Raw genomic sequence first — 13225 nt, 5'->3', positions numbered from 1 at the left:
TTTTTATAATGCATATAGGGACACAGCTGCAAGACGTAAAATAGTCTGTTAAGCTTTAATGGAATGATCAGTTATTCATATTTTGTTAATATGCATAGACCTTTAGGTTCATATTTTAAGTTGGTCTATACAGTATATGAGTTACAGTGGCTTAATTCAAAAGTGTCCTAAAACAACTAGAGTTGAATGAAATAGTAGCACAGACAGACAGAACTTTACTTGTCCCCCAGGGGAAAATTTGGCAATTTGAAAAGCTCAGTCATGCTCTCTCCCAAATCTCAGCACAGGTGCAGTATATTTGCAGTCTGCATGTTTCTCGCCTTATTCTTGTGGCTTTTGTCAACATAATCTAGTTTCCGCTCATGTCAAAACAATATGCAGATTATGCTTAATGGCAACTTTAAATTGAGTTTATATGACTGATTGACCTTTTCATCATTTAGTGTGCATGGAAAATTGTGTAATATCTTATTGTTTGCCATAATGAAAAAAGTGGTAAGAGGATATACAAGTTGCTCCATGCCTAAGCAAATTATTCCAGCTCAATTCCCCTGGATAGCAGAAAGGCTATTTTAGGAAATCCCATAAACATTAAGTATTCCAGAGATAACACATCTGATGTTAACAAAAATAATGTGCAAATATAAGCAAATATTTCCTAAATGTTCCATATTCTTTGTATATGCAGATAATACAAAAACCTAATATCAGAAACTAACAGGTTAAAAAATGCATATTCATTGTACATGCAATACAGGTAATAGAAAAAGCTAATATCAAAACCTAACCAATTAAAAAATGATGGACAACTAGTTGCTGTCAGACACAAGATTTGGTGAAATGTTCATTCATTATTTCTGCTTTTTTGACAGCCATATTACATTGTGTTCTATGATAAGGCACATAGTGAAACATCAGAAATTAAGATCCTTAATGAACAAATAGACATTTTTTATTAGTAATATTTTTCTTTTTATTATAGCATATATTATATGTTGGTTGTAACTTGAAGTGCTGACTAAAGAACCATCTCCTTTTTCTCTTTAATACAGTTAAGGCAGAGAAAACAGAAATAAAGCAAGGTATGTCATGATTTTCCATGAATCCACTATCCTAATTTTATGCAATTTCTGTCTTGTAGGGAAACTAGTAAAATCACGAGATATGATAAAAATGATTGTATCAGAGTAGTCACAGCCTGTACATTTTTTACACTTTATTGTGAGCTCAAATATGATTATAAAAGGGAAAGCCTGTATTATATCAGAAAATGAAATAAAAAGTATAGAAATGTATGTTACTGCCACCCTGTGTCAGGAATGCATTAGTAATGTGTGCATTTTCTTTTCTTTTTTTCCAAGCATTATACATTTTTATCTATATTTGTTTATATTTATATCATTATTATGCTGGTGTAATTTCATCTTTATTTTGCTTATTCATTTTCTGCAAGAAACTTGTGCTCAAGCAATTCAAACAATTCTGGATTTGATTCCTTGTTTGGTTTAGGTGATTTTTTTAACCACTTCCTTTGTGAAGATGTTGGCTACATTTTAGACACTGTTGCCTAGCAAGACACACTCCCCAGTGTGTTTTGTTCATTTTACGTTATGGGAAAAAAAAACTTGTAGAGAAAAAAACGATGTTTACAGGCAACTCTTAATTAATTATGTATTAGTGAGTATACTTGTGTGCATGAAGGTCCGTTATTATAGGATGGTACCTTGTCTCTCAAAGTCTTGTTTTATTTTCACAAAGTTTGAACCATCTTTAATTGCATGGACAGCTTATTTAACTTGGTCACCATAATGCCATGGGTCATTATGGACTATATAACATCATAGCAAAAAGTCACATTTAAATGTAGGTGCCAAAGAAAACCAGAAACACAAAATTGTACCACCCATACAAACAAATATACATAGCAGTAGAGTGTTGTACCGTGTTAGACATAGATTGATACAGGAGAAAGTAGGGTGAACATGACACCTTTTATTGGCTAACTAAATAGATTATAAACGCAAGCTTTCGAGGCAGCTAAGGCCCCATCATCAGGCAAGTTGTAACAAAGAAACTGAAAACTACTCTAGCTTATATTGGGACAGCAAAGTGATTTTTTTCTTTCATCTTAACAACCTTTTTGTTAACCCTGAAAGAAGAGAACAATGAATAATAAAATATAAAGATAAGATAACCTTCGCCAACTCTACTCCTTGCATCCTCACCATTCCACTGACCTCCCTCTCATTTACACACATGTATTCTGTCTTGTTCCTACTGACCTTCATTCCTCTCCTCTCTAGAGTATATCTCCACTTTTCCAGGGTCTCCTCAGCCTGCTCCTTACTATCACTACAGATCATAATGTCATCAGCAAACATCATAGTCCACGGGGACTCCTGTCTAATCTCATGTGTCAACCTGTCCATCATCATTGCAAATAAGAAAGGGCTCAGAACCAATCCCTGATGTAATCCCACCTCCACCTTGAATACATCCGTCACTCCCACCACAGACCTCACCACGGTCACACTTCCCCCGTACATATCCTGCACAACTCTTACATACTTCTTTGCTACTCCTGACTTCCTCATACAATACCACAACACCTCTCGAGGCACCCTGTCATATGCTTTCTCCAGGTCCACAAAGACGCAATGCAACTCCTTCTGGCCTTCTCTATATTTCTCCATCAACACCCTCAGAGCAAACATCGCATCTGTGGTGCTCTTTCTTGGCATGAAACCATACTGCTGCTCACTAATCATCACCTCACTTCTTAACCTAGCTTCCACTACTCTTTCCCATAACTTCATGCTGTGGCTCATCAATATAATCCCCCTGTAGTTACTACAGTCCTGCACATCCCCCTTATTCTTAAATATCAGACACCAGTACACTTCTTCTCCACTCCTCAGGCATCCTCTCATTTTCCAAGATTCCATTGAACAATCCGGTTAAAAACTCCACTGCCATCTCTCCTAAACACCTCCATGTTTCCACAAGTATGTCATCTGGAACAACGGCTTTTCCATTCTTCGTCCTCTTCATAGCTGTCCTTACTTTCTCCTTGCTAATCCATTGCACTTCCTGATTCACTATCTCCACATCATCCAACCTCTTCTCTCTCTTGTTCTCTTCATTCATCAGCCTCTCAAAGTACTCTTTCCATCTGCTCAACACTCTCTCCTCGCTTGTGGGTACGTTTCCATCTTTATCCTTTATTACCCTAACCTGTTGCACATCTTTCCCAGCTTGGTCCCTCTGTCTAGCCAATTGGTACAGGTCCTTTTCTCCCTCCTTAGTGTCCAACCTCTCATACAACTCATCATACACCTTTTCTTTAGCCTTTGCCACCTCTCTCTTCACCTTGCGCCTTATCTCCTTGTACTTTTGTCTACTTTCTGCATCTCTCTGACTATCCCACTTCTTCTTTGCCATCCTCTTCCTCTGTATACTTTCCTGTACTTCCCCATTTCACCACTAGGTTTTCTTTTCCTCCTTCCTCTGTCCAGATGTCATGCCAAGCACCCTTTTTGCTGTCACCCATACTACATCTCCAGTAGTTTCCCAACTGTCTGGTAATTTGTCACTACCACCCAGTGCCTGTCTCACCTTCTCTCTAAACTCAACCTTGCAGTCTTCCTTTTTCAATTTCCACCATTTGATCCTTGGCTCTGCTCTCACTCTCTTCCTCTTCTTGATCTCCAGCGTCATCCTATAGACCACTAACTACACTTTCCCCTGCCACCACTTTGCAGTCTTCAGTCTCCTTCAGATTGACTCTTCTGCATAGGATGCAATCTACCTGTGTGCATCTTCCTCCACTCTTGTACGTAACCCTATGTTCCTCCCTCTTCTTAAAACGTATTCACCACAGCCATGTCCATTCTTTTGGCAAAATCCACTATCCTCTGACCTCTTTCATTCCTCTCCTCGACACCATACCTACCCAACACCTCTTCATCTCCTCTGTTCCCTTTACCAACATGTCCATTGAAATCCGCTCCAATCATCACTTTCTGTCCCTTGGGTACACTGTTCATCACGTCATCCAATTCACTCCAAAAATCTTCTTCCTCATCCACAGCACACCCAACTTGCGGTGCATATGCACTAACAACATTTATCATCACACCGCCAATTTCCAACTTCATAATCATTACTCTATCTGACACTGTTTAAACCTCCAAAACACTCTTGACATACTGTTCCTTCAGAATAACGCCTACTCCATTACTTCTCCTATCTACACCAAGATAGAACAATTTGAATCCACCTCCGATCCACCTGGCCTTACTCCCCTTCCATTTAGTCTCTTGCACACACAGTATATCAACCTTCCTTCTCTCCATTATATCTGCTAACTCTCTCCCGTTGCCAGTCATACTGCCAACATTCAAAGTTCCTACCCTCAGTTCCACTCTCTTTACATTCCTCCTCTCCTCCTGCCTCCGGACACGTCTCCCCCCTCTTCTTCTCCTTCTTCTTCGGCCAACAGTAGCCCAATTTCCGCCAGCACTCTGTTGACTAACAGTACTTGTGGCGGTCGTTGTTAACCCGGTGCTCGACCGATCCGGTTTGGAAATTTGTATTGTCTACATATTGATTAGGCAAAATTTTTCACCGGATGCCATTCCTGACGTAACCCTCCCCATTTATCCGGGCTTGAGACCAGCACAAAGAAATGCACTGGTTTGTGCATCCACTGTGGCTGGGTTTATATGCATGTTCCATTACACCTTTCTGGCACTGTGATTGCAATGTGTCTCAGTTAACCCATAAAGGCATTGTGTTTCCCTGTTGCTCCACAGTACAATATATCAACTGTTTTTCTTGGTAATGTATGCAATAATGGACATGGTACACAATTGAGCTCTTAAAAATAACACTTTTAGCAAACAATGTTCAGGTGCATGCTGGCAAAACTGGATCAAAGCAATATTTAAATGAGAAATTAACTGAAACTAAAGAGATCTACCTGTAAAGTAGTATTTTATGTTTAAGCTTGAATTATATGTGCAAAAAAATCTAAACTGTAATGCTTAAATTCAGTACTCTAATTATAGCCATATTAGTAGTGAAACAAGCTTCCCTAACCAACGTTACAACAACTGTATCCTCCTGCTACAGTATTAATCAAATTTGGTTTATTTGAATAGAATCAACATTCCCACAAAGCTCAGTTGATAAAGGCAAAATTAAAATAACTGTTTGGATTAAATTGATTTAAATTTGGATGGATGGGTGGAAGAAAGAAAATAACAAATCCTTAGATGATGTAAGTTATGAACTCTTAGCAGCCTGTTGAAGAGCAAAAAGATACAGTAAAATAAATCTGTGCATCCACCTCAGAGTTTTGAAGTGGAATGTTTTACTCTTTCTAATAGTATAAAGACTGCAGCCACCCAAGATATAAAGTCCAGAACAACTGAAACACTGGGAGGTAAAAAGATGCTGTAGAAGCCAATGAGCTTCACATTTTTAGAGTCAAGAGGTCCCAAAATAAGTACATTAGGCATTGACCCAATCTTGAAAACAATAAAATTAAATCTCCATAACATCCTAGTTAGCAGTCATCAACAGATCATCATGAAAATCTTTATGGCTGTTACGCCTACCATCCAGGGCCTTCACTAGATAGACTAAGTAACATTTGTATACTTTGTATGCATTAAAATAGCTTTTTTATGTCGGTCTGCAGCCAAAATATTTATTAATCCATTTGAACCGAGTACATGGATTCCTTCTGCTGAAAGATAATTTCCCGATTGTCTAAGAATAATTACCTAAGGTGCTTTATTGTTAGTTGCGGATCATTAAGAGGTTATCAACATTTATGAATTTTTTACATTGCTGTCAGATCTAATTTCCTTGTATAATTAAACCTGAAAATACTCAGCAATATTTTTCAAGGACTGCTTATTTCATTTCTTCTAAAACAAAATTCAGTACATACGAGGTAAGAAACATCTGTGCATCTAAGCTTTTACACTGCATAATTATTCTATATTTTTGTTTGTATACTGTAAATATAACATAAAGTGATGCACTTGGGATTTAAAGCAGGGGCTGTTAGAAACTTTTTTTGTAATGGCCCAAAATATGCTGCATAATCACCTACAGTATGAATATATACAGCTCTAGTAAATGAGCTGGAGTAGCATAGAACCTGCACGAGCAGTTGCCATAATATGCCATTTGGTGCTTGGAAGTACCTGCTGGGTAATAGAGATATTGTAAGAAGGATCTATTTTGTAGAATGACTGTCTCTTTCAATAGATTACAGCACATGGAGTAGGCCTCCAGACTTTTTCCAAGTTCTTCGATTTTTAAAGGCTCAAATGTGCTACCGGAAACAGTCTGCTAGCTGTCTTCCGTACAAGAAATGCAGTAAATAGGGTTTTTAGAGTGGAAAGAGTCCTGTTGTTTATTATTGAATTTATCAGAGAGACTAGATACAAGAGTATTGAATATTACATATTGGCAAGTGATACATTGGCTTCTGTTGCAACTCATAGTGCCTGTTGAGGAAAGTGGCTCTCCTCTGTGAAATGAGCTGCGGATGAGACGTTTGTGTGGGTTAGGTTGTCAATGAAATGCAATCTAGAGATAGCTAGGAAAAAGTCTCGTGTGGAAGGATCTGTACTGACATGTGGGAAAGACAAAGAGTGTTAGAGTGGAATGGGAGGACCAAGGGGGATTTTGGTCTCATCACTGGGGTTCTTCTTAGAGTGGATCTCTCAAGGTCTACTCTTGGCTTGATTGAGGCCCTTGTTCACAATATAAGATGTGTATCTTCCATCAATGAAAAAACTCCTTATTTTATTTAAATTATAATGAGAATGAATGAATAAAGCTTTTAACATATTGACTCTCTAGGTTTAATTCAACAAAACTTAAAAGAAATAAAATTGGACATCCTTTGGGATACAGAAGCAGTTTAGGAGATATGTTGAGGTTTCTAAAGTATACTGTATAGAATGTAGGACAAGTCTACACCAACAATTAAAAACAGTATGACTTGTGGTCAGATTTGACTAAAGGTAAAGTAGTTTACATTTAAAGACATCTTCGATATATTTGAATAAAGCAGGTCCAGGTTGTTATTTCCTTGAGATGAACAAATCACAAGCTGATAGAAATGTGTCATGATTGAAGTCACAAAATATTATACAGTAACTACAGGGTCAGAGTGACTCATCATTAATGTGTTAGTGACAGAATGAATCATTTCTGTTGCTAAGTCCACATTTGCAGAGGGAGGACCATAAACATTAATAAGGATGATGTAATTTATCTCCCTGGGCAAATAATGTGAATTAGTTCTGACATCCAGAATCTCAATGTCTGAATTAACAACTGTGGTTTTAACTGTAATATGCTCCCTTTTACACCATTCTTCATTTACATAGATGACCAGTCCCCCTCCTGTCTTTTTTCCACACCACACTGGGTCTCTGTCTGCTCAAATAAGATGAAATCCATCCAGCTTTAAAACAGTGTCAGGTGTATTAGGTTTAAGCCAGCTCTCTGTAAAGTGCAAAATGCCACTATACATATATGCTTCAAGACTTGCTATAAGTGTAGACTGTTCGGCCATCTTATCTGACAGCGATCAAACATTTCCCTTTACAACAGATGGTAGACCACTTCTGAAACCTTTTCCTCTTGGTTTTATTCTTGTGCCAGCATGACACTCTTTCTGTCTGTGGGCAAACAGCTCCTGTGGTAAAATGAAACTGAGCTGCTTAGGCGCTCATGATCACAGGGCAAGTACTGTAGCTGATCACGGGAGTATTTAATACATCCTGCTTTTATGTTCTTAGTGTCTCTTACATTTTCAGGTGTTGCAGGAAGCTTCTGGTCCTGTTTGTGACTCCATCCTGGTTCGCAGCCAGTTTGAAGTGTAGTTAAGCCAGTGCTTGGGTTTGCACACATTGCCAGTTATCAGTAAATTTAGGATCCATTTAAAATCCATCTATCCAATTACTAGTGGCCACCATCAGTGGCAAGCCAGAAGCCAGATCAAGTCTACATTAATCTCAAATAAGACTAGTAGCTAGTACTTAAGTTCAGAAACATAAAGAAAAACAGTGAGACATAATGAGCTTTTGTAAAAGGGCTGCTGCTTGCACAGTGCCAGGAAGTGGAAAGAAAGGCTCCAAAAATAAAGGAAATTAAAATTCCATCAAATCAACATTTACATAAGGGTGCTCAATGATGCTACTGATTATAAATAACTCTTAGAAATAGTTTTAATATACATTTTAATCTGCTATCCAGTACAAGTGTTTTAGCGGAAATTAAACATAGTTTTGCATTGGGAACAAAGGTGTTTAACTTGTAAACTAGAACTTTATAAGGTAACATCAAAATCACTTCATTATAGCTGAACATACTTTTTAAGATATCTTACCATAATCATTCCAGAAAAAAAGGTGCTCCATGAGTAGTTAAACTATCAAAGCTAGAAAGTCAGACATTATTGGATTAAAATACTTGCCAATTTAGCAGACAGTCTTGTTATCATAATAATTCCTACTCCATTTGCAGTACTGTTTAGTGTAATAACCATTGTGGCAATACAGAAGAATAGTACTTTATGATGATAGTTTTCACTGCTCTGCTAGCATTCCATCTTATCTTATTGAACTGGGAGAATCGTAACCCACTTGTCATCACACAATGGAAAATGGAAAATGTTTCTCTTATCCATCCATATTACTAAACGAGAATGGTAAACCGGATATGGACGCAGGGACCTGCCCGTGGACACAAAAGCCCCCCCCCCCCCCCGAGTGAAACGGGAGAGACTACGCACGTGCGCAGGCGCACACAAACCCCCCCCCCCCCCCCCCTCGCACCAGAGCAAAACTGGAGAGACTACGAACCGTGAGAGTAAACAAAGTAAAAAGTCATAAAGAGGTTAAAGAACAGGGACAAACACATGGAGAGCAGGTTACAGAACAAAGCCGCCCTGCCAAGAGTAAGACGAGACAGACTACGAACCGTCTGACATGCCGCAAGCAGGATAAAGCGAGGTCAGAAATAAAACACAGAGTAGGAAACAAAGTAAAACTTTATAAAGGGATTAAAAAACCCGAGATGGTACGGGCACGCGTCTGAAACCGCGGAAGCAAAACTGTCTCGGCTCCAAAACCAAACAGCTCAACAACTAACACAGCTTCGACACCGAGCCCGCGTGGACAGATCTAATGAACGTGGACGCCTACAACGCGCGTCTCAAACTGCGTAGGCAAAGCAGGCACGGATTCAACACGACACAGCTCGAGTGACCGAGATACAAACACGCGCCTGCCTGGATATAATTAATGAACGCAGGCGCCTACAACGTGCGTCTGAAATGCCGCAGACCAGGCAGGCACTGCTCCAAAAAGAAAGAGTTCGACTAAATGAGATACGAAGTGAAATGGGAAACACTACAGAGTCCGCAGTGCTCCACGATGCACCGCATAATATTGAAAAAGGGAAAATATATTCACCCCGAACCAGGTGTCATTGAAACAAAAGCAGAATAAAGCGAGATCAGAAATGAAAGACAGAGTAGAAAGCAAAGTAAAACGTCATAAACAGGTTAAACGAGGGGGCCAAACACATGGATAGCAGGTTACAGATAATGAAGACCGGAATTCAAAAGCTTCAAAAACAAAAGCTCGACTGACCGAGATACAAACTGAAACGGGAAACACTACGGGGTCCGCAGTAGTCCACAATGCACCGCATAATAGTACGGATGGAGCTCCGTATTAACAGTGGGGAGCCCCAGAGTGACTCGGGCAAACGCTCCGTATTAAACGTGCATCATTCTCACACGTGGCTGCCCAGCGGGCACGGGTTCAAAACGCCGGGGGTAGGTGAGCGAAGCGAGCAGGGGGCGGAGCCCCCTTGTTTTACTTAAAATGTGAAAAAAAACTAATTTCTTTTACTGGGAAAAGTAAAGGGATTTGACAGCAATTAAAATTCAACTGTACTTTTCAGTTTGGGAGAGGTGAGTATCTGCTATTGCAACTATGGGGGGCAAACATTAGTGAAGTCATGCTCCGTCTGACATGATCTGCAGGAAATTTTACTCTTCTGATATTTATTTCTATTAATATTATCTCAGGGAGACACAATGGGGTAGTAGTTAGCACTGCTGCCTCATAGCTCAGGTATGAATTTTGGCTACAAAAACATCGGTCCAGCATAGTTGGCAGACATTTCCCTAGCCCTCAGTGACACTTTAAAGACAATGGCTCCATTATAATCAACTCATATTAGTTAATTTTTCCCAATTGACTTCAGTGCATTTATCTGAGTTCGGCAAAGTTCCCAAGCATTTCCACAATTTCACCAACATGAGGTGAAGCAAATTCAACGGAGTGCATACATCACTAATCATGGCTATTAATGCATGTAAGATGGTTTTACATTCCTCTTAGCCTTAAAACACAAAGTTGTATTTTTTTCTTTCAGCCAAACAAGAAAAAATAGTGCCAGTAGAGGGTATGTACAATTTTTTTACAATTTACTTAAATACTTTTGTAATGCTATATCTATACTGTATTTATATCACATTTAAAATTACATTTAATTCATTAACTGAAAACAAATATTTTGCAGCTAAACTATATAAAACAGAGAAAAAAGAAGGTAAGTTGAATAACACAGTATTATTTTCTGTTATTGTGAGTTTGTCATGCATTTAACTTGAATGGAAATAAAAATGTTATATTTAAAGCAGAAAAGAGAAGAAGGATGCCAGCTACTAAATATATTTATTTAACATCTTTTTGGATTTTTACCTTAGTAATCAAAATACATTGTTTGCTGAATATGTTTGTAATATCCATACATCCATCCATTTTCCAACCCGCTGAATCCAAACACAGGGTCACGGGGGTCTGCTGGAGCCAATCCCAGCCAACACAGGGCACAAGGCAGGGAACCCATCCTGGGCAGGGCGCCAACCCACCGCAGGACACACACAAACGCACCCACACACCAAGCACACCCTAGGGCCAATTTAGAATCGCCAATCCACCTAACCTGCATGTCTTTGGACTGTGGGAGGAAACCGGAGCGCCCGGAGGAAACCCACGCAGACACGGGGAGAACATGCAAACTCCACGCAGGGAGGACCCGGGAAGTGAACCCAGGTCCCCAGGTCTCCCAACTGCGAGGCAGCAGCGCTACCCACTGCGCCACCGTGCCGCCCTGTTTGTAATATGAAAAAGCTATTTTTATTTTTGTTGAATCTACTGTAAAACAGATGTTAAATGCTAGAAGGCATGATAAATATGTTTTGTAAAATGAAACTGTTAACTCCAGAGATTTTTGTTAGTAATGGTATTAATTTTTAATTAATGATTTAGTAATTAGTAATTTATAAGGAAGACTGAAGATAATAAACAGCTTGGAAAATAATGTTTGATGAATGCATTTGATTTGTTTCTGATGGCTGCTCCAGCTCAGTTACTACTGTTAATGATAGAACTTTATTTGTTGGCGAAGGGGAAATTTGGCTACAGAAGCTCTTTAAATAAATAAATAAATATATACAACACACATGCACACAATATGCTCTAAACACACAGCAGAATGACTACAAAAGAAGAACATTTAAAAAGAAAAAAAAAACCTCCTGACCGTGCAGTCCCAGCCCCAGTGAGTCATTAAGCAGGTGGTATAAAGGAGCCCCAGTAACGTTTCTTGACACACTTCAGCTGAATGATTTGTTGGCTGAAAGTCCTCAGTGTTAGTGTGTCAGAGAGAGGGTGTGCATCTTTGTTCATAATGGCACTCAGTTTTGTTTTCATTCTTTTCTTTTGCTACAACCTTCAGGGGGTCCAGAATGCATCCTGTAACCAAGCCTGCCCTTTTAATTAGGTTGTTGATTTGCTGGGCCTCTTTTGAAGAGGTGGTACCAGCCCAGTACGCCACAGCGTAGGAAATCACACTGGCCATCACTGAGTTGTAGAAGATGTGAAGAATGTCACTTCCCATATTAAAGGAATGCAGTCTTCTTAGAAAAACAGACCCTGCTCTGCCCTTCTTACAAACTTCGTCTGTGTTCTGAGAGCAGTTCTGCCTGTCATTGATGTGGACCCCTCAGTACTTGTAGGAGTGCACCATCTTTACGTCTTCTCCCTGAATAGTGACCAGGCAGAGGCTCTTTGATGAAAGTCAATAACCAGTGGCTTGGTTTTACTAATTTTAAGATGCAGATAATTCTCTTTGCACCAGGAAACAAAGTCCTCCACCTAACTCCTATACTCTGTCTCATCCTGCTTATTAATACACTCATAAGTGCAAAATCATCTCAGATTTTCTCCTAGTTACATGGACTGGTATTAGATTTGTAGTTTGGGGTGTGCAGAGCAAAGAGAATAGAAGATAGGAATGTTCCTTGTGGTGCTCCAGTGTTGCTCATATACACATCAGAGACCCAGTTCTTGAGTCTCATAAACTGTGGTCAGCCCAACAGGTAGTCCATTATCCAGGACACCATTGACTCATCCACCTGAATATGTATGAGTTTACCCCTTAACACTTGATGGTAACACTTGATGGTATTGAAGGCACTGGAGAAATAAAAAAAAAATCCTCACAGTGCTGCCTGTTTTGTTCATGTTAGAATAAGCCTTTTAGGTGCAGACAGAGAACTGCATCCTTCACTCCAGTCTTTGTCCAACAGGCAAACTGTGGTCAACAACAGGATGACTCGTATAGACCAACATATACAAGGGGCTTCGATAACCTAATCTTTTATCCAGCATATAACCCTAAAGTAAAAGATTTTTTGACAATGAATTTCAATCCATTTTTTATAAAATTAAATTTTTCAATTTAATTTTTTATCAATTCCTTTTTTTTGCAGTTAAACATCAACAACAAGAAAAAAAAGAAGGTATGTTAGTAAAAACGTTTCAAAGTTAACATTACAGAAAAAAATGTTTAAGGAAAACAAAAAAGCATTGCAATTAATTTTGTTATTTTTAACAGCAGCTAAACCAGAAAAGAAAGAAGGTACGTTAGACATGTTTTCATCAAACTAAGTACAAACGTTTTCTATTGGGAATATTCATAAATATATTATTTTCATTATTTCAAATAGCAGGAAAAACAGAAAAAATAGAAAAGAAAGAAGGTATGTTATAAATATTTTCAAATTTAAAGGCATAAGGAATTAGGAATAGTTTTATTTTTAATAATTTTGCTG

The 13225-nt window shown here is 38.8% G+C and overlaps 1 protein-coding gene across 1 annotated transcript in view; it reads left to right on the top strand.

The window, feature by feature from the left end:
* Positions 1–13225, top strand: part of trdn (triadin) — a 456738-nt gene that overhangs the window by 249225 nt on the left and 194288 nt on the right. The window contains exons 12-16 of the mRNA XM_051924220.1: positions 1053–1082; positions 10480–10656; positions 12884–12913; positions 13009–13032; positions 13121–13153. Of these exons, the coding sequence (XP_051780180.1) occupies positions 1053–1082; positions 10480–10656; positions 12884–12913; positions 13009–13032; positions 13121–13153 (294 nt within the window). The remainder of the gene's footprint in view (positions 1–1052; positions 1083–10479; positions 10657–12883; positions 12914–13008; positions 13033–13120; positions 13154–13225) is intronic.

This window comes from Erpetoichthys calabaricus, chromosome 3 (assembly GCF_900747795.2).
Source record: "Erpetoichthys calabaricus chromosome 3, fErpCal1.3, whole genome shotgun sequence".
Taxonomy (NCBI): domain Eukaryota; kingdom Metazoa; phylum Chordata; class Cladistia; order Polypteriformes; family Polypteridae; genus Erpetoichthys; species Erpetoichthys calabaricus.
Note: the sequence above shows the minus strand (reverse complement) of the source record. Positions and strands in the feature narration are given on the sequence as shown.